This window comes from Gastrolobium bilobum, unplaced genomic scaffold (assembly GCF_033153095.1).
Source record: "Gastrolobium bilobum isolate Gb01-03AN ecotype WA unplaced genomic scaffold, APGP_CSIRO_Gbil_v1 utg73159, whole genome shotgun sequence".
In the NCBI taxonomy this organism is placed as follows: domain Eukaryota; kingdom Viridiplantae; phylum Streptophyta; class Magnoliopsida; order Fabales; family Fabaceae; genus Gastrolobium; species Gastrolobium bilobum.
Genome location: NW_026896305.1, coordinates 145,577 through 173,563, shown reverse-complemented (window position 1 = coordinate 173,563; position 27,987 = coordinate 145,577). Strand labels below are relative to the sequence as shown.

At 36.0% G+C, this 27,987-nt stretch overlaps 1 protein-coding gene across 5 annotated transcripts; it reads left to right on the top strand.

Annotated features, from left to right (window-relative positions):
* On the top strand, positions 1 to 27,345 carry LOC133298796 (cation-chloride cotransporter 1). 5 transcript variants are annotated; one of them, XM_061498145.1, is made up of 14 exons: positions 1 to 76; positions 165 to 356; positions 556 to 705; positions 1,089 to 1,167; positions 1,816 to 1,907; positions 3,566 to 3,680; positions 5,345 to 5,445; positions 5,611 to 5,672; positions 6,776 to 7,003; positions 11,607 to 11,721; positions 18,959 to 19,153; positions 19,436 to 19,836; positions 25,608 to 25,769; positions 26,086 to 27,345. In XM_061498145.1, exons 2-14 carry the CDS (start codon positions 190 to 192, stop codon positions 27,171 to 27,173), a joined length of 2,955 nt encoding a protein of 984 aa, XP_061354129.1. In that variant the 5' UTR covers positions 1 to 76; positions 165 to 189; the 3' UTR covers positions 27,174 to 27,345. The 5 variants fall into 5 exon arrangements, with proteins under 5 accessions (XP_061354129.1, XP_061354130.1, XP_061354132.1 ...); XM_061498146.1 differs by having other exon boundaries at positions 32 to 67; XM_061498148.1 differs by lacking the exon at positions 1 to 76 and having other exon boundaries at positions 153 to 329.
* Positions 27,346 to 27,987: the final 642 nt, after the last annotated feature.

Here is a 27,987-nt window from a genome sequence, read left to right as displayed (position 1 = left end):
GTTTTCATTTTCATTTTCCTATTCAAAGACGTATCTTTCTCTCTCTTCCACATCCATATTTTGTCGAGTGCGTAATGTATGTTAACATATAATATATATAAAATGCTGGATCTCAATTTTTCGTTGCTTATTCTTTCTGTTTCCGTGTGTGATTTGTGATTCAGATTCATTTTGGTTAGATCGGAAAAAATGGGGGACGGGGACATTGAAGGCGGTGGAGAGGACGGTTTTCACTCACCGATTGGTCGTAAGTATCGCCCTGTGTTGGCAAACGATCGTGCGGTGCTCGAGATGTCTTCCATGGATCCTGGATCTTCTTCTTCTTCTTCGTTTCCAGATCAGCCTCCTAATCTTAGGTATTCATGATGCTCTTTCATCAATGCGTGTTTCGCGATTACAGTAATTTCATTTCATTTAAGTGCTGTTTTGGAACTTGCTATCGCTTGCGATTGAAATAGTGTGATTGTGTGTGAGTTTTTGTGAAGTGAAGTGAGTTTTTTTTTTTTTTTTTTTTTTTTTAATTTTATTATTAACTAGTGTATGTGTTGATGTTAGAAAAATAAATGTGACTGCGAGTGCGAATGAGAGTTCGGATGCTAAAGGAGGGAACTCTCCTCGTCAGCTACAACCTAATGGATCCCAGCAGGAATCCAAACTGGAATTGTTCGGTTTTGATTCTCTTGTCAACATTCTTGGTCTCAAAAGGTATCAGACTTGCTTGCTACTATTATGGTTCTCAGGAACCCTTTAATGGGTGTGTTTGGGAGGGAAAAAAGCGTTTTTATGATATGACTATTGTTTAGAAGTTACTATTTTTAATTGTTGAGAAAGGTACTAAATTTTTTATTTTTTATTTTTATGAAAAACTCATCGAATTATTATAAAAAAAATTATACAGGTTTTTTAAATTAAGAAAGTACTTTTTTCTTAAAAAAAGAGTACAAACAAAGGGCCCTAATTGTTTCTTACCTGGGAGGGGTGCCATAGATAAATGTTGATTGTCAAATTTGATTTTAGTTTGGAACTTTTTTCTTGGTTCTCTGTTGTTAGGACAATTTTTTTTGACTATTTATCCTGTACTTCTTCAGCATGACCGGTGAGCAAGTTGCCCCACCATCTAGTCCTAGAGAAGGTGAGGATATTTCCATCACAGTTGGGCAGCCAAAGGTATGCTAATTTCTCAAGTATAAGTTTACTTCCTTTCAATTGTATCCTTCTTTTTATTTGATTTGTTAACTGCAATGACATATTCACATGTAGTAACTGATGAATATGTTATATGTGTTTATATAAGGTTTGAATTTACCAAAAGAAAATGTAAGAAATTGGAAAGCAAAAACAAAAGTCTCATACTAGAACATCTTCTGTTTCTATGTATTTGTAAGGAAAAAGGTTATGAAAAAATTATTTCAATTGTTTTGGTGAGGATGACAGAATTACTGTGAATCTTCTATGATAATGATTCATGAGTAATTGCTCCTTCCTCATACTGTATATACATGCATGATCCAGTGGTCATGATTTACAGCTCTTGCTTTCACAGTAAACTAAACTTCTCTTCTCACTTGATATGTCCCCTAAGTGAACATACAAATAAATACTTTTACACTATATTGGAGCTTTTGTAGAAATGCAATGTCTAGTAGTATTTCATCATACTAGTTGATGGTTCAATATAATTTCCAATATATTTTTTGGTTCAATGCAAAAAGCATGGTGGTTGTAAGTTACATTTCATATAATTATTTTTTATTTTAATTTTGGACTTTTTTTTTTTTTTTTGTCTTGACATAACATGTTTGTTTTATTTTGCAGCCGGCTGCTCCCAAACTGGGTACAATGATGGGTGTATTCATTCCATGTATACAAAGCATTTTGGGCATCATCTACTTCATTCGTTTCTCTTGGTAACTTGTATATTGCTTTAAATCTTATCTCAAATAATAGCTCATTCAAGGCTTTTTGAAACCTAATATTTGAACATTAGGGGGAGATAATTGATATTCGAATAAAAGTCTCAAGCATTCAAATATTAATATTATAACTCAGCAAGTATTCAAATACGACTGGACAATTCAGATTCAAATTTAAAACGTCAAATGTCAGAACATCTTTATTTCTTACTAGTTTTGAGCAAATGATCAATCATTGGAAGGCTCTTTAAGTTCACTTGTAGCAGTAGTTTGAAGTTGAAATTCATAACTTTTGTGAGATATGATCAAAATAGTGACCAAATGTTAGTTTTCAAAATCTTAAACTTGGCTGTTTCACTTGGTTTTTGAAATTCTTCCACAAATACCTTTTTAAAACTTGTTTACTGGTCATTGTTTAATCTAAAAGTTATTTGTTTAGATTGAATGACTTATTTGAGTTTTCTTGTAAAACTTCTACCTTTACATAGGAAACTAGGACCAAGAGAAAACTTACCTCATTGTGTTTGTAGGCTTCTTGATGCAATCTAAGCTTCCAAAATCTCTAATGTTCAAATCTTCCAATTGAATAGACAGTCTCTTCATTTTACGTCTTAAACATAATTAACTTGAAAATCTTATTTAGTCAAAATTAATAATTCAACATCTTAATATCATAAATGACTCTGAAACCTGCATCTTGTGTATATGACACATTTAATGTTTGTTGATTAATTAAGACTTTTATCAAGTACTATCAGGTACATTCTACAAATTATGTGACATAGAACTTATGATATAATTCTTATGTGAAATATAAAGTAGTATATATATATATTTATTCTTGATTCATTATCATCCATTAAGTACATATATGTACCATATTCATCATCTATTTGTCGTCATCAAAACTTAAAATATACATGCTTTCATCCATTAAACCCTAGCTCAACTTGTCATATTCCAGAAAGGCTTATCTACTCATGTCTCATATTTCTTTCATCTTTATGCGCTATATGGTTTATGTTCAGCACTGCGTTTTCCCCTCTACCCTAGTGCTGTACTTGTTGATTCACTATAAAAGGTTTTGGCAAAACCAAGGAGGCTAAACATCTGTGGCACTGTGGAATCTTTGTTGTTCTTTGGGGCATTTAGTTGGACCAAGTGCATACATCTTTAAGTGGATTGCCTTTCCCCTATATTTTTTGTTTGGGATAGTGGGCCCATTGTTGATTCAAGGGTGGCATATCTATCTGGAAAGGGATTGGGATGCCCTAGTGCGTTCCTAGTTTTGTTATATTTTTAAGTTTTTTTTCCCCCTTAGCTCTTGAGGATACCTTATGCTTGCCTTATTGTATTTTTATTCTTTTTAATAGGACTTCTGTCCCAAAAAAATAGAGAAAAGCAAATGATGAGAACTGTGTTGTGATTTTAATAACCAAATTATTATTTTGTGATGGTGGTTATTTTTTAAAAAAAAGTTGCTTTGGAATTCTGATATAAAATATGGTCAACTAAGTAATACTTACAATAAATTGATAATTTTTACTTGTTCTGTATTTAGTTATTGTAATTTGATGGAATTTGATTACCTTGCCATCCTTAAACCAGCCAAAATTGAGATGTTTCCTTTTAAATAATTTTCATTATTGTAGGATTGTTGGTATGGCTGGCATAGGAGAGACATTGGTGCTAGTTGCTTTATGTGGCACTTGTACTTTCCTTACCTCAATATCGTTGAGTGCTATTGCAACCAATGGTGCCATGAAGGTACGCACTGTATGAGTAAGTTGAACTACTGTTCCTTGGGTATGACTACGGTCGTTCTCTTTTTAAAATCTGATTGTTAAAATTAATTATACATCAGGTAACATTTTTTTTTTTAAAATTTTATTTTGGATTGTTTTACAAGTAGTTTGAACTATATTTGGTTGTCAATTTGAAAAAGAAGTTTGCTCTCATGTCTTGCTCAACTTATGAGGCTAGTACAGTTGATTTGATTAAAGGGATTGATTGAGAATTTAATGTTTAAGTGCCATTAGGTACTGTTACAAAAGATTTCTGAATGGCTTGAGGAAATTGCCTTAGCAGCCCCACTCTTTATAAATAGGATTTACAATCACGAATAAATGGAAACAAGGAAACTACAAATCTAATCAAATCAAGCTAATTAATTACAAATACACAATCCCTAAAATTGTGAATATGGTATATATTTCCTAAAATAGAAGATGCTATTCAACAGTGCACCAAATAAAATTGGACCAGATAGAATATCCTCTCTAACCTCATTAATGGGCACAATAGTTAATTTATGAGAATAGTCTTTGTATTTTTTCTGTGAACCATTATGTTCTGTTGATATATGATTCCATATATTCCAACACAGTTACTTTCACACCTTCAGGATGAACAATATTAACTTACAAAGAAATAAGTAATGAACCAAAGAGTGTGAAAGTGACTGGTGGAAGTTAGTACCCATGAGGCTAATGGCTATGCCATTTTCATCAGAATTTAGCACAGTAACAAAAACTTAGTCTCTTGAAGCCAGGCGCTATTCAGTGAAACCTTAGAAATGACCTCCTTGAGTTTGTTGCTTTTCCTAGGATTCCTAGTCCTTTGACACTCAACACAAAATCTTCATGAACCCAATTGTTCACAGATGAGTGTAGTCTTTGTATTTCTTCCTTGAACTATTTTTCTGTGTTGACATAAGAATCCAGAGACTCCACTATAGTCACTTCCACTTTCTGGTGAACAACATTAACTGAAAAAGAAATTAGTACTGTTGAATTTCAGATAGAAAATCTGTCTGTGTGTTTTAACTACACAAAGAAGAGGAGTTTATATGACCTGAGCTAAAGCAATGTACCTAGACAAGTATATGCAAGGAACAAACATGGTTTTCAACACTCCCCTCAAGTTAAAGCTTACTGACCCCTTTAAAAATGAAAAATAGCCAAACAAATAATCTAGGCTTTGCAAGACATGGCTGAGAAGATAACTCGATGATGTTAGAGATGTCAGGGAGATGAGCATTGCTGGAATGACAACTCAGCAAGTTGGCTGTAATAATCATCATCTTGAAGAGCGTTGAAATGTTGCATGACTAAGAGAGAAGAGAGTCAAGAGACTTGTTGGAATGATCATTAACAATAATGTCTTGGCAAGCAATTGTACATGGCAATAACTAAAACTTCAAGTTTGAGTACAACATTTGGAAGCTAGAAACCGTAAGAAAACTGAGAGCCAAAAAATTGAAATTGAAATTGAAATTGAGGCTGGTTGTGTTCTTTGTATTGTATTTGAGAGCTCATGGAATAAAAAGTGGGTACTGCCTTAAAATTAAGTAATTTCAAACTTGCACTAAGTAGTTTGTGTTGTTTGTTGATAGATATATTTTACTCTTTTTCTTGTATGTTCTTCTGTAGGGTGGGGGACCATACTATCTCATAGGTCGTGCCCTTGGTCCAGAAGTTGGAGTTAGCATTGGTCTATGCTTCTTCCTTGGAAATGCAGTTGCTGGAGCACTGTAAGTGCATAATTTGAATATTTTTTTATTTAAACTTTTAAAAGGAGATCTGGCTAGGACTAGGAGGATGATGGATCAAGTCTTGCCAAATTGTAGGATCATGATATCTTAATGTGTATCGTAAAATGAATTCTGAATTTCATTGTCTGGTGCTTATGGTTCTAGTTATGTATTGGGAGCTGTAGAGACGTTTTTGAAAGCTGTTCCTTCTGCTGGGATTTTCAGAGGTAACGAGTCTAGTCATAATTTTTTCTTTGGAATTAAGTGGTTTTTTTCATTTTTAATTGTTTTATTTTAAGTCCAAGCATGTTATTTATAATTTGAGCAAGGTTAGTCTTGTGTGGTTTTGGTTTTATATGTATCTCCTGTAACTGTCATAAATGATTAGTTCTGCAATAAATTTCACCTCAAGGACCTTGGTAAACATTTATGGGATTGTGGAATGTTATTATTGTTCTAGCATATATATAAAATAAAAAGAGAAATGTTGTTTACCTGTATAATAATTTTTGGTTTAGCTGTTGTTCTTTTTGTCTTGGTAAAACGTTTTTAAAGGTCAAAAAGATTTAAAGATTTCAGTAGTTATTGTAGAATGTTTCTATTTTTCAAAATAAGATAAAATTATATTGGAGATGGGTATTGGAGAAAGAAAAGTACGCAGAGCAAAGAAGTTGTCTTCTTTTTAAGTGATAAAGATAAATGTGTGTAAAGGCCATCAAACTGAGATGGCTTTTTGTCATGACATTTTTCCTTGGTGACTGTAAGTTGGGAGGATCTCATTTGTACTCCTTTGTATTGGTCACTATGATAAAGGGGGGAAGAAAGAGTCACTATTCTATTTTTAGATCAATGGAAACACTTTGTATTTTTTTTTTAATTTGTCTGTGTTACTGTTAGGAAGCCTCCTATAACTCACGATTACTATAGGAGGCATGACAGGGGATACACCCTTATGTGGGTTCAGGCTGCGTTAGTGGGAATTTGGAGTTAAGAGGGGGGAGGGGTGTGTGTGAAGAGTACCGTAAGATTGTAAGAGAGAAGTAGTGGGAGAGAGTAGAGCCTCTCGAATGCTTTAGGTTATTGTCTCCCCTGATTGTTCTGTAATTTTCCACGCCGGATATCTCACTGATATCTGAGTGCAATATAGATACAGTACAAGTTTCCTTTCCAAGTTCTTGCGTGATACAGATATTTTTCCATTTATTTTATTATGTGCAACTGTTTCTTTTTCATTTCTTTAATATACTTAATCTTGAGTAAAATTAAAGCATTATGTTTGAAGCGAGCTATTGACCATTTAATGATTATTTTTGTTGTGCTGCAAGTGCAGAGACTATCACACAAGTTAATGGTACTGCAGTTGCGCAACCAATAGAGAGTCCAAGTTCTCATGACCTGCAAATTTATGGGATTGTTGTGACGATTGTTTTATGCTTTGTTGTATTTGGAGGAGTAAAGATGATAAATCGGGTTGCACCTGCTTTTCTCATACCTGTTTTATTCTCACTCATCTGCATATTTTTGGGAATTTTTGTGGCAAGAAAGGATCATCCTACAGGTTTGTTTCTTGCTTTATGTCCCCTTTTCCCTATACTCTATTGTTGCCTTGTCCTTCTGCAACCACTTTGTCTATTTTAATAGAGGATCCGTCATTTAGCTTCATCCTAGGCTCAAGCTCACATGTAGATTATTTTTTCTATACACTTTATCAATCTGGTAAGACTTGGTTGATTTTCAGAAGATACATCAAACATAAGTTTTTGGCTTTTTGCTTCTTTTAATTTCTCGTAGGGTAAAACTATTGTGTCCCCCTTATCTCACAACAAGACAAGCTGTTATCAAAAGGATAAAATGAAAGGAATGTCAAGAACAATGATTATTTCATAAGCTCATAACTAAATATTCCAGAATATGGACTTTACACAAAAACACTTGTAACTTCAGTGCAATGGATCTGGAAATATTTGATGTTAATATTGTACTTTACCAAAAAAAAAAAATTCTTTGAAGAATATTTCACTACGTCTATACAAGACGATTGAAATTCAGATTTAAGTCAAAGGTTACACTTTCATGGTTCAAGGATTAATAGCATTCTATCCACAGAACAACTTCAACTCAGTCCAGGCTTGCATTTTACAGTTACTTTGAAGATAAATTTTATTTACACATTATAGATTTGTAAGTGACTGGTGAAGGTGCCTGAAATGGAATTGAAATAGTTTACTTTTGGAATTGTGCCATTGTAAGCACCAAAAAAGAAAAGAGTGACTAATAATAAAACTAAATGCCCTAATGAACGGGTTGAACATCTCTCAGAAAAGGATCTTGAACTGTATAGTTAACTGGAGTGAATTCAATACTGTTCTCATATATAATATACAAATTGTTTGGTCTGCTCTTGTTCAGTCTTGTTTGTCTAGTGCTCCAATCAATCTAATATTGCTTGGTTTTCTGAGTGCTGGTGGGACTGACTCAAATGAGAGCAAAAATTATGAGGGATTTTCTTTGGTTTGTTGTGGGCAATCAGAGAAGAGATCACCGTGTTACTTGGGACTTGGGAAGCTTGTTGTAGGCCTAAGAATGAAGAGGAATAGATTTCCAGCAACATTGGCCCTTTATTTTACTGACTATACATTATGGCTCCCAGTAATTAAGATCATGGTTTAGATCAGAATGGGGGACACCAATCGAATGGTCAATGCTAGTCTTGCTAGATCTTGGAAGTTTATTTTCAAGGGATGTTTCCTTTAAACAATTGATTTCTTTAGGTATTGGTATTGGTACTTGCACCAGGCTTTTGGAGAATGTTTGGGTGGGGAAGATTTCTTTCTAGTGACTTTTTCTCGCCTATAGGCTATAACATGTCTTCTCCTTGCCTAATTTGCCTATTATTAGTTTAATTTTTTGACTCAACTGAAAGTTCTCATTTTACTTAGAACTTCCATTTTCCATAAAGATTGAGTGATAGAGAAGCTACTGAGTGAGTCCCTATTTTTCTAGTATGATTGTGCTCATTTTTCTGGCAATCCAGATGGGAGAATTTGGACTCTTGCTTTTTTGAGTGTGTTATCTTTACAGTCTTTATTTGAATTTCTAATTCACTCCCCTGGTCATGAGCTTTTCCTTCTTGACAAATATATTTTGAAATCCAAAGCTGCATAAAGTCAAGTTCTTTGTTTGAAAAGCAGTGCCAAGTAGGATTGCTTTTTTCATTTTTGGGGATAAAAACAAAATTTAGTAGAGGAAAGAAAGCAAGATTACAGTTGACAAGCATGAAAAGAAACTCTCCACCAGAGGCAGAAAAGAGAAACAGATCTTGCCAATAGAAGGGAATTAGGGAAAGATTACTTAATGGGATTGTTAGAGTCCAAGAGTTCAAGAGAAAATGAAAGAAAGTGATGGAAATTGAGAGAAAGTAGAGAGAGAGAGAATGTGATGTTAACTGAAAATTGTAACTGTTATTATGATTCTATTTTTGTTAGAATACATGTATTGGAGTGATAGCTGAAACTACTTCTTACTACTAACATAAGAACACATGATAAACCTGACACTCTGATATTTTCCCTTCAAACTCAGGGTAGGTGTGGAAAATGCATCAACCACCCTGAGTTTGTCATGCAGTTCACAGAACCTGTGTGAAGACAGAGTTTTAATCAGTATGTCAGCATTTTGATCCTAAACTGGAATATGACATACTTCAAGACTTCTATTTGACACCTGTTCTCTCATTAGAGGTCTAACGCCATGTGCATAGTTCTTGAATGCAAAATCAAATTATGAGATAGAAACACTCTGCTAAGATGGCCATCGCAGATGCTGGGATAAGTGATAGAAACATTCAGCTCTTTAAGTATAGTCTGAATCCACAACACTCAGCTGTTTTGCTGGCTTCTGTATTCTACCTTGATACTAGACCTGGCCACTAGAGTTTGCTTTTTGGATCACCAGGAAAACAGGTTAAGGCCTAAATAGATGCAAGCACCAGATATGGAACGCCTATCATCTGGGTCAAATGCCCAATCTGTATCACAATAAGCAATTAGCGGAAGAGGATTGAGATAATAACTGATAGAACTTGTTGACATTATAGCTTATCTTGGGTCTGGTGATGGTGCATATTACAATGCACTAACCACAAACTGATACAAGGTGGGATCATCCATATAATTAGACTCTAGTTCAGAGAGCTTGCAGCTACTAGGCATGGGCGTGGATATTCCCTTTACTTTAAACATTTGAGCTTTAAGGATAAAATCTATGATATATTTGCCTTAAGATAGCAATAGTGATCTGTTTAGGAGATGTCGTCCACATGTACCAAAACATAGAGACAGTGTTTAGTTCCGGAGAGTGTTAAAATGATTGATCACATTTGCTAGACTGAAAACCAAGAGAGTAGAGTAGTTTTAACCCCCCCCCCCCCCCCCCCCCCCCCCCCCTTTTTTTTTGTAGAAAGAGTAGTTTTAACTTTTTTAAGTCTAACAAACCAGGCACATGAGGCTTGTTTTCGGCCATAAATTGCTTTATTCAGCTTGCATACACAGGACTTGTCTTTTGTTTCAAACCTTGGGGGCTAATTGTGTATACCTACTCATCCAAGAAACCATATAAGAAGGCAGTATTAACATTCAATTGCTGAATGTGCCATTTGAGTAGAGAGCAACTGTGAGAACTGTAACAAGCTTGTCAACTAGTGAGAAAGTTTAAATATATTCAAAACCTAGCTTTTGGTGAAAGCCTTTGGCCACTAGCTTGGCCTTGTACTTATTCAGAGTGCCATCTGGATTTTCTATAAAACGAAAGACCCATTTGCAATCTATAGGCTGCCTGTGGGCAGGAAGGGGCACCAATGTCCAAGTGTAATTCTTAATGAGAGCCTCATAGTCAGCTGTCATTGCAGAGAACCACTAAGGAGCCAAAGCTTGTTTTGCAATTAAAGGTTCAAGCAGTGTAAGTAAAACGGTGTGAATAAGGCGGGGTCTATGAATACGAGACTTAGACATGGTTTGCATGGGATGGACATTAGTGGACACATCTTGGGTAGGAGCAGAGGATAAAGGTGAAGGATTGGAGACAACACATGGACCATGACCAGGTTGAGATGAGCCATCAGAGGAAGTAGAGGTAGGACTAGAAGTAAAAGTGGATCCAGAAAAAATGGGGTTAACAATGGAATTAGATGATAGGATGGGATGACTGGAGGGAGTTTATGAAGTGACTTGAGCAGCAGAGGGTAGAACATGAAGAGGATTGGAAACTGAGAATGAGGAACCTGTAGGACAAGCATTAGTTTCAATCTGGAAGACTGGAAGAAATATAAGTAAGGAAATCTATATTAATTGAATAAATCATTCAACACACTTCTACCCTATACAAGAGTAACCCAGAAATGCGCACTCTTTTGATGAAAGGCCAGTTTGTGTTGGTTATAAGGTCTGAGAAATGGGTAGCAAGCACACTCAAAGACTTAAATGAAGTTGTCATCAGGAAGATGATGAAACAGCTCAGTGAAGGGAATCTTGGACCCTAATGAGGCAAGGAAAATGAGAAATAACCTAGCCGTGTGAAAGGCATGACCCCAATAAGAAAAGGGGATAGAGGCATGGGCCAGAAGAGTCAATCCCATTACCATGGCTTGGAACTCCTTAAAAACTGCTACAGAGTTAGATTTGGCTTTAAGAAGATAAATCCAAGTATACCAAGAATAGGCATCAACAAATTCTGAATTGGGGTAGGTTGTGAATCAAGCTCTGGGTACCATGTCAGAATCCAAGAGTTTGAGAGAAAATGAAATAAAGTGATGGAAATTAGAGAAAGTAGAAAGAGAATCTGATGGTAACTGAAAGCTGTAGCTGTTATTCTGATTCTAATTCTGTTACAATACATGTATTTATATATGGAATGATTACTGAAACCTACTAAACATAAGCACATGATTGAGTCTGACACTTTAGCAGGGATTGGTACAATTGACTTGTTCCAAATTTGTAGGGCTGACATTGCTTTCACTCCCTTCATATTGTTGCATGTTGAAGCTTTCTTTTCTGTGTCTTTTTTTTCAAAAAAAAATAAAAATAATTTACGTATGCTGATATGTGTAATTGATTGACTTTAGTTCATTTCTTTGTTCCCTCTATTTGAAATATTTAATTCAGAGGGAATTACTGGGTTGAGTTTGGAGACGATGAAAGAAAATTGGAGTTCAGATTATCAAAAGACTAACGATGCTGGAATTCCAGAAACTGATGGCTCTGTAAGCTGGAATTTCAAGTAAGACATCATAGCTTTTTTCCATTTGTTTATATCCATATATCCTCCTATTCTACTAGTTTACCTTTCAGTGATTGTGCAAGAAACCTAAATATCTGTGGGCATTGGGTTTTACTGTCTGTCAATGAATGATTTGTGGGCAGAAACGATTGACCTAAATGCTATATGGTGAATCTAAGCAAACATGACAATAGTATGCGTTAATTAGACTAAATCTGCAGATGTTATGGCTGAAATTACTAAAAGATCATGCTGTAGATTTTGTTCCGACTCTCTTGTGCTGGTATTTTTTTCATTGGGTGCAAATTCTATCTCTTGATGTTTGAGAATGATTTCAATAACTTATTATCCAAACATGTTAATTCTGGTGTTGGAAAGTGTAAAGAACCAATTCAACCAAAAAGTTTAAGTTGTTGGATGAGGCTACATTAATGATTTTATATAACTCTAACAAACCCCCTCACATGAGAGCCCATTGGGCTTGAAGGGTGGACAATGCACAAGCTCATTTACCTGTGCTAAGAAATTCCACAAGAGAAAGTGGGAGGCTTTGAGATCAAACCCGTGACACTGAGGCTTTGATACCATGTAAAGAACCAATTCAACCCAAAAACTTAAGCTGTTGGGTAAGGCTACATTAATGGTTTTGTATAAATCTAACAGAAAGTATTTAATTTCATCTTTTAAGTAGTTTATTGGATCCCATAGTTGAGCTGATGAAAAGAGCATTAGTCGGTCAAATGATATTATTGTTATTGTTGTCATCCCTCCTCAGGAGGTTGATATATCATATCAACATCAACAACACCTTTATCCTAAACTAATTAGGGTCGGTGGTAGATGAACCGTATAAAAGATACGAAGGGATTGAGAACAGATAAAAGTGAAATTTAAGTGTGTGTATATATATATATATAAAGAAGGAAACAATTAAAAAGAGAAGTATATTAAGGTAAACTAAAGATATAGATATATGAGGGCAAAAAAGAGTAAGAAAGTAAGAAAAATAAAATAAAAAATAAAAAAAATAAAAAAATAATATTTATATATATATATTGTAGAATATTCTAGATTGTGATTTATCATTTATTAGTGTCTCTTTGTATTGTACATAAGTCAAAGTTTTCTGCTTGCTATTTATTTATGTAGGTTCAGCTATTTATTGAGGTAGTTGAGGTAGAAGTAGTTGAGGTAGCTTATTTATTGAGGTAGTTGAGGTAGCCCATTGTACTCAATATAAAAGGACCCATTGGGTCTCTCAATGAATTAAGAAAGTGTTATTCAGACAAAACACTTCTTCTTTTCTTCATGGTATCAAGAACTGGTTATATTCCAGTCTCTTCCCCGTTCTGATTTATTTTTAAGTCATTTTCCTATTCCTTTTCTTCGTTTTAGCCACTGCCCAAGCCAGAATCCTTACCTAGACACCTCCAACCACGAAACCAAGGCCACCATTAGGTTTAGAACAAAATTCCGAGCCAGCCCACAGAAGACCCGTAGCAGTACTGTTCATACTGTAGCAGTCCTGTTCATACTGTAACAGTACTGTTCATTACTGTAGCAATTACTGTTTCACTGTAGCCAAGATTGCTCTCACTCATTGACTTTGGCGAGCAACCCTCTTCCTGTTTTGAGGGTCAAAATCGTATTTGGAGGAATTTTTTTTTTTCTGGGTACCTGTTGTTAGAAAGCCATGGACGATGAAAATTTTGAAAATTCCTCTTTTCAGAAATTGATGTCTCAACCTACTGAGGCAACTAGTCATGTTGCTCAAAGAGGTATGGCATTCCATGTTGAACGTAGTAATCGTTGGATCCTTGATTCAGGGGCCTCTGATCGCATGACAGGTAATGCAACCTTATTTTTCTCCTATACCCCTTACTATCACCCGTCACAAATAAGAACAGCTGATGGGAATTTCTCCACTATTGCGGGAAAGTGATTTATTAAACTTTCTGAGCATATTATTTTGAACTCAGTACTTCATGTTCCCTCTCTTACTTGTAATCTCATCTCTATTAGCAAACTTACTGTTGAGTTGCATTGTGTTGCTAAGTTCTCTGCAAATGCTTGTATCTTTCAAGAACAGGACTCGGGGATGATGATTGGCAGTGCTAGAGAGGAAGAAGGGCTCTACCATTTTACAGAGGTTCATTGTGAAAAGAGGATTTTTTCGAACCACTCTCTATGTTTATCAGATGACTGCAATGATGTTTTGTCATGGTATCGTAGGTTGGGACACCCAAATTTTGTTTACCTCCAGAAGTTATTCCCAAACATATTTATCAATAAAAAGCCAAGTTCCCTTCTTTGTGATATTTGTCAGCTTGCAAAGCACTCTCGTGTCACTTATTCTCCTAAGAAATATCATGAATCTTCTCCCTTTACATTGATTCATAGTAATATTTGGGGACCTGCTCGTGAAAAAAATGTCTCGGGTGCTCGTTGGTTTATTACTTTCATTGATGATCATTTTAGGGTATGTTGGGTATATCTCTTAAAAGATAAGTCTGAGGCAGCATCCACTTTTAAAAATTTTCATGCTATGATTCAAACTCAATTTCAGACCTCTATCAAAATTCTGTGAACAGACAATGGTACTGAATATTTTAATTCAGTTCTTGGAGATTACCTAAACCAGCATGAAATTATTCATCAAAGTTCTTGTCCTAACACCTCTCAACAAAATGGGGTGGCTGAAAGGAAAAATAGACATCTAATTGAAGTTGCTCGAGCTCTTTTATTCACGATGCATGTCCCTAAATATCTGTGGGGGGAAGCCGTCTTCACAGCCTGTTATCTCATTAATCGGATGCCTTCTCGGGTACTAAATTTTCATTCTCCTTTATCCTGTCTTACTAAATCTTTTCCCTCTTTCAGTGCTCTTTCTTCTCTTCCTCCCAAAATATTTGGCTGTGTGGTTTTTGTGCATATTCCTCCACATCACAGATCCAAACTTGACCCTAAATCTATTCGATGTGTCTTCATAGGATATTCCCCAAATCAAAAAGGTTATAAGTGTTACTCACCTTCTCTCTGTAAGGTTTTTGTTTCCATGGATGTTACCTTTTATGAAACACAATCTTTTTTTTCTCCGAATTCTCTTCAGGGGGAGTCTATTGGTCTTGGTATGGATGAAGATAAGCCTGGGAAACCAAATGATGCTGCTGTCTTACCTTGGCCTTTGGAAACAAGGGGAGTTATTGGGAAGGAAACAGGGCGAGCAACTATACCTGAGTCTAATGATCCTCCTTCTGATCAAGCAACTATACCTGAGTCTAATGATCCTCCTTGTGATCCTCTTGGAAAATAGCGAAAATTTTACAGCAAGCGCAAAACACATCAGGATGCGCAAAACACATCCTGACTCGAGTCCTTGTTCCAGCAACCCACTTGAATGCACTAGTACAGCCAACATTGATATGCCTATTGCTCTTCGGAAAGGTACTAGATCTTGCACTGCTCATCCTATTTCCCATTATATCTCATATGAGAAGTTGTCTCCAGGTTTTCGTGCTTTCAACACTATGTTAGATAGTACCAGGATACCCAAAAATATTCAAGAAGCACTTCATGACCCAAAATGGAGGAATGTTGTATTAGAAGAAATGGATGCACTTATAAAAAATGGAACATGGGAGTTTGTGACATTACCTAAAGGAAAGAAAACTGTTGGTTGCAAATGGGTATTCACAGTGAAATTTAATGCAGACAATAGCATCAATAGGTATAAGGCAAGATTAGTTGCTAAGGGATTTACTCAGACTCATGGGATAGATTATCAGGAGACATTTGCTCCTGTTGCCAAACTTAATACCATCCGCATTCTGCTATCTCTTGCCGCCAACCTTGATTGGCCATTGCAACAGCTAGATGTTAAGAATGCCTTCTTGAATGGTGATCTACATAAGGAAGTTTACATGGATCCACCTCCTGGTTTTGAAAAAGGGGATGGTTCTGTGTGCAAGTTGCAAAAGTCTCTCTATAGACTTAAACAATCTCCTAGAGAATGGTTTGGGAAATTTACTCAAGCTGTTAAGGGACGAGGGTTCACCCAAGCTCAGACTGATCACACTTTATTTCTTAAACACTCCGACAAAGGAAGAATTGTTATTCTGATCATTTATGTTGATGACATAATTGTCACTGGTAATGATAGCGAGGAGATAACCTCTTTAAAAAAATGTTTAGCTGACCAGTTCGAACTAAAAGATCTTGGATCTCTCAAATATTTTCTTGGCATGGAAATTGCTCGGAGTAAGGAAGGAATTTCTTTAACTCAGAAAAAATACATTCTAGACCTGTTGCAAGAAACAAGTATGCTTGGGTGCAAGCCGGCAGAGACTCCAATTGAAGCTAATATCAAGATGGGAGTTGAGGACGGGGAAGATGTTGATAGGGAGCAGTACCAGAGACTAGTGGGGAAATTAATCTATATGTCTCACACTCGTCCTGATATTGCTTTTGCTGTGAGCATGGTTAACCAATTCATGCATTCTCCTAAGGAAAAACACCTTAGTGTTGTTTATAGAATTCTCAAGTACCTCAAAATACCCCTGGTCGAGGAATTTTCTTTAAAAAGGGGCACAAAAGAATGATTGAAATCTATACAGATGCAGACTGGGTTGGCTCTGCAATGGACCGAAAATCTACTTCAGGATATTGTACTTATGTCTGGGGAAACCTTGTGACCTGGAGAAGTAAGAAACAAAATGTTGTTGCAAGAAGCAGTGCAGAAGCGGAATTTCGGGCTCTAGCCCATGGTATTTGTGAAGGAATTTGGTTAAGAAGGCTTCTGGAGGAGTTGAAGATCTCTTATTCCCTACCTATCAGATTATATTGTGATAATAAGGTTGCTGTCAGCATTGCTCAAAATCCTGTTCATCATGACAGAACAAAACATGTAGAAGTTGATCGTCACTTTATCAAAGAAAAATTAGAAGACGGTAGTGTATGCTTGACATATATACCTACCAAGGAACAGACGACAGATATCCTCACCAAAGGATTACTTAAGCCGACCTTTGAGGATTTGATCAGCAAGTTGGGAATGATCAATATATATCTCCCAACTTGAGGGGGAGTGTAGAATATTGATTTATCATTTATTAGTGTCTCTTTGTATTGTACATAAGTCAAAGTTTTCTGCTTGCTATTTATTTATGTAGGTTCAGCTATTTATTGAGGTAGTTGAGGTAGAAGTAGTTGAGGTAGCCCATTGTACTCAATATAAAATGACCCATTGGGTCTCTCAATGAATTAAGAAAGTGTTATTCAGACAAAACACTTCTTCTTTTCTTCATATATATATATATATAAAAGTAAAAATAAAAGGGGTGTAGGAAAAAATAACTAAATAAATAAGTAAGAGAAAAAAGATGGGGAAGGGAAAAAGAGATAAAGGAAAAGAAGGGGGGAGGAGGAGATGAAGTGGAAAAGGACTAAAAATGGACCATCTGGAACATAGGAATAACAACGGGTCTAACCCTTCACCATGCTTATAATTTTTCTTCATTCTGTTCTCAGACACACCGTCCGCCAATCTATATCCCACTCCATTAAGTCTTGTTTTATTACCTTCTCCCAAGTAAGTTTCGGTTTACCTCTGTCTTTCTTCGTGTTGATCTTTTAGTAACAAACTTTTGTTCTTACGGGAGCATTCAGCGGTCTTCTCATTACGTGCCCAAACTACCTCAATCTATGTTACAAAGAAAGGGTCCTATCATATATAAATTATATTCACTTAATTACAACCATATGATCTTTGATAGCCCCCTAGTACTAAGGCCTATGCTACAAAGAAGGGGATGGGAAAAAGAGAATCAGCACATGGTAAGGAGGACAGAATGGGGAATATTTAAATTAGTGACTTGCAGCATAACAAAATGCTTATGTGGCAGTGACAAATGAAGAGAGAGGAGGGAATTCGGTTGAGAGAGTGAGATAAATGTGAAGAGCAAGGAGAGTAGGAGTAAGGAAGAAATGAGTAAGTTAACTCTCAAAGAGCTGCTGTATCTTTTCGTTTTTCCTATATCTTGTATGATTCTACCACAGCAGTTGGGTTATTCCCACCTTCTTTAATGAGATACCTGGGTTCCCATCAATCTTTATATTTCACTGTACTATGATATTAAAATCATACTTAGTTAAGTTTAAAGGTGGTTTGCTTACCGCATAAAGAAGGTGAAATAAGGGTGGAAATATAAGAATCTAATGTAAGAGCTTTCTAGCAAAGGGATGCTCCATTGCAGAGGATGTTACAGGTGAAATATGTGGAATTGGCTATGAATGACTATGGAATATATTGAAATCATTTAGGAAAGGTTTGAAATTCTCTCGTCCTTTTTTAACTTTTGAGTACCCTAGATCCTTGGTTCTCGGAAAGTTCTAGGACAACTGACCTTTCTTTGTGGACAACTAAAGATAAGATAGTCAAGGTAAATGGTTGAGAAGAAAAGCCTGCATTATTGGAAGCTAGTGTTCCATGTTAAATATTTAGGAGTTAAACTGATGATCTAGTTTTGCGTTTCCTAGTGCTTTGGGTTCCGTGCATTTTTGTTCTTCTGAGGTTCGACATCAGATGGGTAACGACAGTATTTTTCTAGTCATAACATAGGGAGGTGTTATATTTGGAGTTTCTTGCTGTTGAATGTTGATTTTTGGTTGAAAGTGTGCATAGAATGCCTAGGAGCGAAGATCTTTCAACAGAGAGATGCAGATGGCAGTTCTTGTACACTTAATATTGGATGATATGTCCTAATGCCTTAGGTTTGTAGGAAATCCTTTATATAGTACCAAACACCATAGTTCCTTGTTTTGATCTAACAAGCTTTATATTGCTATTTATTTCCTTCTTTATTATGTTCTTTTCTTGGGAAAGCCCAATTTTGTATTATTTGTGTACCTCTTTTCTGAAAAATTTACCATCTATGAACTTGAGTTTCCTTGTTTGTGCCTTAAATATGTAGTTTTCAAACATATCTTGTTACTCGCTAGTCACCATTATTTTTGTTTTACTAAATGTAGTCACCATTGTTGAATTATTTATTCTTCTGATTTCTTGGACCGTTCACAAGACTTAATGCTTTCAGAGGAAAAAGTAGCATCCACATAATTTAAAACCATTTCACATTTAATGCAGGTGCCTAAGAGACCAATTTGTTGAAAAACTTGCTAGTTTATGATATTAAAATGATTTTTCAAATTTTTTATCTGTAATTTTCTTTTTTTTCCCCAGTTCATTGGTAGGGCTCTTTTTCCCAGCTGTGACGGGAATAATGGCAGGTTCTAATCGATCATCCTCTTTGAAAGATACTCAGCGATCAATTCCTGTTGGAACACTAGCTGCAACTCTTGTAACTTCTTCTTTGTATCTTATTTCTGTGATAATGCTTGGCGCTGTTGCCAGCAGAGAGAAGCTTTTAACTGACAGGTACTTTTCAGTCAAAAAGTTGTTTGTATAGCTTTTTCTTCTTGATAAAAAACGACTTTATTGAAGAAGCCGAGAAAAACTGAATTTGTACTCCCTTTGAATATGCACCTAAGAAATCTATTAAAAAACACCAAACACACAAACCCTTTTTGATCACTATATATTTTCCTTTGGAGGTTAGTTTGGCAGAAATGTTCCATGTTCTCCATGCAAGTCAAGTCATACATTCACTTTTTTGTTTTTTATTCGGTGTTTTTATTTTGATTTGGAGCTTTTATGCAGGCTACTTACAGCTACAGTTGCCTGGCCTTTTCCTTCATTAATTAAAATCGGGATTATTCTTTCAACTATGGGTGCTGCACTTCAGAGCCTGACTGGTGCCCCACGTCTGCTTGCAGCAATAGCCAATGATGATATTTTACCTATTTTGAACTACTTTAAAGTTGCAGATGGCAGTGAGCCACATGTGGCTACCCTTTTTACCGCATTCCTATGTATCGGGTGTGTCGTTATTGGGAATCTGGACCTTATCACTCCAACTGTAACCATGTTTTTTCTTTTATGTTATTCTGGGGTCAACTTATCCTGCTTCCTTCTCGATCTTCTAGATGCCCCCAGTTGGCGTCCCCGGTGGAAATTTCACCATTGGAGTATGTCGCTTATTGGAGCATTACTTTGCATAGGTATGCTGTCTTCCTCTGCTTTTTTCCCATCATTTTACTTCAATCGTTTCTTTATCTCCCTGTTCTGTACCCGAACTGTTGACACCTTTATGATTGGAAATTTAGTTTGTTCTGCTTTCTGCAGTGGGAAGGCTACAACTCGGACCATAGAAAATCCTTTTATGTAAAAATAAAAGATTGAAATAAAGCTTTGAATGTGAGAGATAATTCCCCCAAGATCATTAGTGAAACACCATATATATGACACAAACAAATTTATCTATAGACAATAGGAAGTAGTCAGAAACCCTTTACTGAGTGTATTTGTAAATAAGACATAAACCCTAAGTCTTATTTATAAAAGGGAAAATGCTGTATACTACCTATATTACAACTGCACAGTGCAAATTACAGTTATGTAAAATAACTACAAATAAACACTGATACATACAAATGAAGGGGATAGCTACTGGTTAGCTACTACTTCACCACTTGTCAAGTTGGAACATATTGACCGTATGCACTAAGCTTGTTTCAAACGTAGCTAAGTTGAGGACATCTGAGAGACTTCGTAAGGTATGTCTGCTTGTGCTAGCAGTTTATTTGAGCTGCTGAAGCTTGTAGCACTGCATCCTAACTAAATCCTTCCCTTGAATGAAATGACAATCTGCCTTTATATCTTTGGTTCTTTAATGGAAAATGAGATTATACACAATGTGAAAAGCAGCTTAATTGTTACTAGTTTCACTAACATCATCTAATTTCGACGAAGTGGAGATCAATTTCCTTGTGTTGGTTTTGTCATGGTGAACATGATTCTAAGCAATATTAACTATTTTCTTGTTGTCACAACAGATTCTTATTGGTAAAGAGTAGGAGATATTTAGCTCATCAAGGAGTCTTATTAACCACATCCCCTCGCAAATGCCATGAGCTAGTGCTCAAAACTTGGCTTCTGCACTACTCCTTGCCTCCATTGGTTGCTTCTTGCTTCTCCAATTACTTTGTTGTCCTATACAAAGGTGCAATAACTTGAGGTCGATCTTCTATCAATTGATAAATCCTAATTTGCATCAATATAGACTTCAATTATCCTTTGTTTTCCTTTTCCAAACAACATTCACTTGCTTGGTGGGTTTTTAAGATACCTTAGAACTCTATAGAGTGCATCAAGGCTTTTTCCTTGTTTGAGTGCATAAACTAGTTAGCCATAGGTATTCCAAATGCAATGTCAGGCCATATATGAGATAGATAAATCATTTTACCATCCAATCTTTGATTTTACCCTTGTCCACCTTCATTGTTCAACTTCACATTAGATTCCACGGGTGTCTCAATCGGTCTGCATCCTAGCATGCTTGCATCTTGGTGTAGATTTAGGATGTTCTTATAAGAAATTACGATCATTGTCTTGCCTCGAGCTACCTCCATGCGAAGAAAATATTTTAGGACTCCAAGGTCTTTTGACTTAAATTGGTTTGAGGGCGAGCCTTGGAACAACAATAAGGTTTCTCCTTGTGACCAGAAGGTCACAGGTTCGAGTATGGGAAACAACCTCTATGCAAAAATGCATGGGTAAGGCTACATATAATCGACCCTTCCCCTTACCCTCACAAGTCGAGGAGCTTTGTGACTGGGATTTTCCCTTTTTGGTTTGCTAGATATCTCGACAGAGAATCTAACTCCTTGTGATCATTTCCTGTAACGTTTATGTCATCCACATTGTTAGAAATATTAGATATGATTAGATTTGATTAGATTTGAATAGATTACTTCCTATCTGTAAATATTCTGGACTTCTCACTTAAGCCCATTAGGGTCTCTATATATTGTAACTCTTTGTATTAGATTAATACACAATTATCCTTCTTACTTTTAAGTCACATAAACCTTAAAGCATGTGGAAGAGTGTAATTGGTTTGGGCCTTTAGAAAATATTTCCCCTTGAATGCATAAGTGAATTTATCAAACCATTCTCTAAGTTATTGTGTTAGCCCATACAGAGACTTCTTCAAATTACATACCAAACCGCCTCGTTTTCTGAAACCAAGTGGGGAATCCATATAAACTTCCTCGTGTAGATCACCATTCAAGAATTCATTCTTCAAATCAAATGTTGCATGAGCTAATCAAAATTTACAGTTAGAGACAAGAGAACTCGAATAGTGTTGAGCTTAGTCACTAAAGAAAATTTTTCTTTATGATCTATCCCATATGATGTTGCCATTTTATAGTGAACAACCATTTGCAGCCCACCATCTGTTTTTCCCTAAGCAATTCCTCAATCTTCCAGGTTCCATTCTTTTCTAAGGCATCCATTTCTTCAAGAACATGTTTCCACCTAGGATCATCGAGGGCTTTTTGGATACTTGTTGGTATTTTTGTACTATCCAGTAGTGTGTTGAAGGCATGAAAACATGGGAATAACTTTTCACGGGAGATATAGTGAGAGATAAGGTGTGTAGTATAGGTCCTGGTACCTGTCATTAAAGCAATAGGCAGATGTAAATCCCTAATTCCGTGGTGCACTGGATCTGGGTTGCTGGAATTGAAATCCAAAGGGGAATCTTGGCAGTGCAGAGGTTCTAAATTGTTTTCACTTTGAGGCTTTCTCCATCTATACACCAATAGTTGTTTTTATCGATTGTTGTCTCTTGTTTCTAACTAATCATCTCTCTTGTTTTCATTGCTTATCTCCCCCTGTTTCCAATTGTGGTGAATATCTAATGAAGATACACTTGTGAGATTTAGGATTAATTACGCTTTGCGGTCAATTTACTAACAAATATGAGATTGCATGCTAAATTTGGGGCACGTAAAGCATATTTCAATATAATCTACCTTGAGAGTTTGATTGACCCCTTCAAAGAAAATTGGGAAAAACTTTCAAGTGCTATTTTGATCCCGGGAGTTCCTATGACATGGAGTATAGGATCAAAATAATGTCTATTTACTTGTCATATTAGCAGAAGATCATGAATTGAGTGTCCTGTGAGAATTATTGTTAACGTAAAGGCACGTTGAATGGAGTTTGGAACAAAGGCATGTGGCTTTCACACCCTTCACATGAGCCTCACATATGGCACATGGCATCACCTTCTCGATTGAGGCTTGCAAGGGTGACTTTTAACTTTAGCGGTTCTTGGATAAGCCTTTTATGGTGGTGCTTCGCCTGATTTTAGGCCGTGACATTGGAGAGCTATTGATACCATGTGATTGTTGGAATTGTGCCAGGGAGCCCAAAACCCTTTGCAAGGGATACAAATATTTCTACAATGGGCTAAGAGGCAGACCACGATGAGTGAGTTTAACACCACATCTCAACCCAAAACCTTAAGACAGTGAGTCTCTGGTCTAATCTGTTTATATTGTCCTCACTTGGTTCATTTCTAACCAATGTGGAACTTCCAACTCACACTAGAATTTCTTTTCCAACATTCTCCCCTCAAGTGACTCCCAACATCATACTCCCCCTCAAGGGCAACTTTTTGTTGATTTCTCTTCAAGTATTGGATTTACACTTAGCCTTTTGTGGAGGCCTCTTCAATTGTACCCCCATCTCTAAATACTTGGCACAACCAAACCATTGGCTTTTATATCATTGTTAAGGGTTGGTTACTAATAGAGCCCAAAACCCTGTGAAAGGGATACTTCTGCCAATGGGCTAGGAGGCGACCATGATAAGTTGGTGTGACACAACATCTCAGCACAAAACCTTAATGCATGAGTATATGGGTGTTTTCCGCTTATATGGTTCTCACTTGGTCCATGTGTAACCAATATGAAACGTCCAACTCACTTGAATTTCATTTCCGACAGTGAAAATATTGTATTGACTTGATTTCCCCCATAGGGTAGATAACAATATATACAACATACCTAAATGAAAATAAGAAAACTAAATAATTACAAGAAGCAATCATAATTGACAAAATATCAAAACATATACTATTTGATCCCTAAGAATTGGAGACTTCATATCTATCCTAAAATACAATGATATCCTAAAGATTTCCCATAGCTATATAGCTCCTGCTCCGTGCAGGGTTTAGGGAAGGGTCTAATAGTCTATGGTAGACTGCTTTACCTTGCATTTGCAAAAGGTTGATTACATGAATGGAATCGATGATCTCCAGATCGCATGGCGACAACATCAGCCGTTGTGCTAAGATTCCCCATCATAACATCTTGTTTCTTATTAATTCCATGATATTAATGTCACATTTGGTACATAAAATGGGTGATTCCACATGATAAGAATGGAACGGAACAAGGTAGAATGGAATGGATTTCTAAGCCATGAAATTGTTTGGTACATAGAATCAATGCAAAACGGAATCAAGTTTGATCCAAATGATATAAATACTCTTCAAGAAATTAATAAAGGTTAACTTCTGTCACTTATAATGTTCAAATTCATTTCTTCTATAAATTAATCACAAAATCTTGTCGAACCCTGACTAGGGAGGGTAAGGATGACAACAATTCTTGTACACAGTCTTATCTTTACATATTTGTTAATAGGTTGTTTTCCTGATTCAAACCCATGACCTTTCGGTCATAATTACATAAACTTATAGTTTGAATCATTTTGCTATAATATTATTTCTTATGATTTTTTCATAAATTTGTTCAACTATTATTCTTTGAAATTTAACATGAGTAATTAAAATTAATTGTAAGACATGAACTGTAGGTTGAAAATAAAGTTAGGATTTAAATAGGATAAATTTAATGAAGGGAAGTAATTGTTATTCTATAAAATAATGTGGTTATGGAATCACCATTTCACTAATCGCACTTCTCTGGGAGGGAATGGTAACCCCTGGTTCTATGGAATGAGGAATGGAATATAATCACTATTCCATGCATTTTTTGCTAACCAACATGGGAATATTCATTCCATGAATAAAGCATGGAATGGAATCATTATTCTACGTATCAAACATACCCTAAGTTTTCTCTAGCAAAAATTAAAGATAATGGGAACGTCTATGAAAGGGAAACCTAGCATAATCTGCATTTATATGATAATCCTTGGCCCAATGCTTTTTGATGTTCCTAAGGATGCGAGTCAAAGCATTCCAATGATTATCAAAATGATATTTGGTTGTCACATAATTCAACTTTCCAACAAGTCTCTGTTATTTACTAAGGTCTAGAAGCTCCTTCTGTCAAAAACTTGAAATTTGGATCCAAGGTATTCTACAGGTTTACAATATGTCCAGTGAATATGATACAATTAATGTAAATGAACACAGAAAATATGAATTTGCCCAAATCTTTAGTTTGAAAATGGTGGGAGAGTCGGAGAGATAATCCAAAACTGCCAAACCCTGTCACAATAATTTCAACCATATCATCCACATGGACAACAAGGTATATTTTTGTCAGCATATGAAACTATATCACTGCTAAACCTTGTTGAGATTGTTTCAAGCTGTAAAGAAAATGTGTATTCAGCATGCTAAATTTGACTCACATTGAGCAAAAAAAGCCTTTTTGGTTCATATAAATCTCCTTCTCAAGTGCTTCACAAATTGTAGTTCAAATATCTAGTTGATGTTGAGGCCATCCCAAAGAGAGAAATACACGGGCTATCTTGAAAATACTGTCTTTGCTCACAAATACCACAATTTATCATTGGGCTGTGTGTGTCTGTGTGGAATAAAGTACTGAAAATCTATAAATATTATTTTGTTATTAGTGATTATATGCTTACTGCAGCTGCTGTGTGAGTGTTCATGTTGAAGTTTGATTATGTTGTGACCATTAGCTTGTTTTTAATGCAGTGATCATGTTCCTAATCTCCTGGTCATTCACTGTGGTGTCCTTGGCCCTTGCAAGCCTTATATACAAGTACGTGAGCATCAAAGGAAAGGCTGGGGACTGGGGAGATGGTTTCAAAAGTGCTTATTTCCAACTTGCACTTCGCAGCCTTCGGTCGCTAGGAGGTATACATCTTTCAAATTCAATATTCAACTCTCGTCAAGTAGATGATACAATAAAAAATATAGTAACATTCTTGATTGTGGCTTCATTTATGATTGGGTTGGCTAAGACTTATTTTCATAGTGGGAACTTTATAGTATTAGTTGCTTTTTATTTGAGTTCATCGATCACCGACCTTAATTTGTATGGGATAAAGGTGTTGTTGATATTGATGGTGATATTTATAGCATTAGACTGCCTGTTTATTATCTGTGCATATATCTGTTATTGCAAATATATTTTGCTCTACTAACTAATTATTTCCGTTTATGTTTGTAGCAAGCCAAGTGCACCCAAAGAATTGGTATCCAATTCCACTGGTATTTTGCCGACCCTGGGGCAAACTGCCGGAAAATGTTCCCTGTCATCCCAAACTCGCAGATTTCGCCAACTGTATGAAGAAGAAAGGTCGAGGAATGTCCATATTTGTCTCTATACTAGATGGGGATTACCATGAATGTGCTGAAGATGCCAAGGCTTCTTGTAAACAACTTAGTACCTACATTGATTACAAGAATTGTGAAGGTGTGGCTGAGATTGTTGTAGCCCCGAACATGTCTGAAGGCTTTCGTGGCATCATTCAGACAATGGGCCTTGGCAATCTCAAGCCTAACATTGTGGTGATGCGTTACCCAGAAATCTGGCGTCGGGAGAATTTAACGGAAATCCCCGCCACCTTTGTTGGGATAATTAATGACTGCATTGTTGCAAACAAGGCAGTAGTTATAGTGAAGGGTCTTGATGAATGGCCTAATGAGTACCAGAAGCAGTATGGTACAATTGATTTGTATTGGATTGTGAGAGATGGTGGTCTCATGCTCCTCCTCTCTCAACTGCTGCTTACCAAGGACAGCTTTGAGAGTTGCAAGATTCAGGTCTTCTGTCTCGCAGAAGATGATGCAGATGCAGAGGGGCTGAAAGCTGATGTGAAAAAATTCCTTTATGATCTTCGGATGCAAGCGGAAGTCTTTGTCATAACAATGATGGGGGATGCACAAATGGACGGTGGTTCTCCGCAAGATGAGTCATTAGAAGCATTTACTAGTGCCCAACAAAGAATTGCTGATTATTTAACCCAAATGAAGTCAGAAGCAGAGAAAGAAGGTACTCCTCTAATGGCTGATGGTAAGCCTGTGGTTGTGAACGAGAAGCAGGTTGAGAAGTTTCTTGACACAACGCTTAAGCTTAATTCAACAATTTTGAGATACTCAAGAATGGCTGCTGTTGTTTTGGTTAGTCTTCCCCCACCTCCAGTGAGCCACCCAGCATATTTCTATATGGAGTACATGGATCTGTTGCTTGAGAATGTTCCAAGGATTTTGATCGTAAGAGGATATCGTAGAGACGTTGTAACTCTGTTCACATAGTGTGAAGTGGATTCTAGGACAGTAATCAATTTTCTCACTCATTGTTTATATTTTTGTAGTTTACATGTAACGCTTATTCTTTGTACCCATTTTCTTGCACAAGAGGATCTTTTGTATACCAGATTTTATAGGAAAATATGAAATTCTATTCACTTTTAGGACTTCGTTTTAATTATTTTCGTATCAGATGAGAATTAAATGCTGTTCATTATACTTGTTTCAAATGTCAATGGCATCAGAATAAGGAAATTTCTACAATGCTACTGTGTTACCCACTTTTCTATACATCTCTTCAATACAAATTAAACACCTATACTGATTGATGACATGGAAAAGAAAAAAATATATATTAAAAACAAGTGTTTAATTTTAAATGACAGTAGTACATACTACTGTTGTACCAAAGATGAGTCTTGTAACATTTGCAGTCGAGCAAAATTAATTCCAACACTATTTATCTCCATTCAAGCTAGGTTTTCGTTCTTTTTTTTTGTATGAAGTAAAAGTGAGAATTTACCCTGCGTATTTACACACGTTAAGACTTTTTTTGTAAGAATGGTTTTTACGAACGACGTAGCTCAAGAATAATAATGGTTTCGAGTACGGAATCACGGGTGGATGATTTATAATTAAAGAAAAAGTGTGTATTATTTTAAAGGATATAAAATTATGTCATTTTAAGTGAGAAAAAAAATAGATAAGAAAAAAGAGTGAACAAAAAAATATAAAAGTGTGGGTTCCATCTATTTGTGAGAATGAAATGACATAAATTATATCATTTAAAAAGAAATATTTTCTTATAAATTAGCATTTT

Bases quoted from the DNA above. Each gene is read 5' to 3' on its own strand.
- LOC133298796 (XM_061498145.1), top strand. From the start codon at position 190: ATGGGGGACGGGGACATTGAAGGCGGTGGAGAGGACGGTTTTCACTCA. The intron at 7,004-11,606 runs GTTTGTTTCTTG...TATTTAATTCAG, and splicing joins AAGAAAGGATCATCCTACAG to AGGGAATTACTGGGTTGAGT. The intron at 19,154-19,435 runs GTACTTTTCAGT...GCTTTTATGCAG, and splicing joins GAGAAGCTTTTAACTGACAG to GCTACTTACAGCTACAGTTG.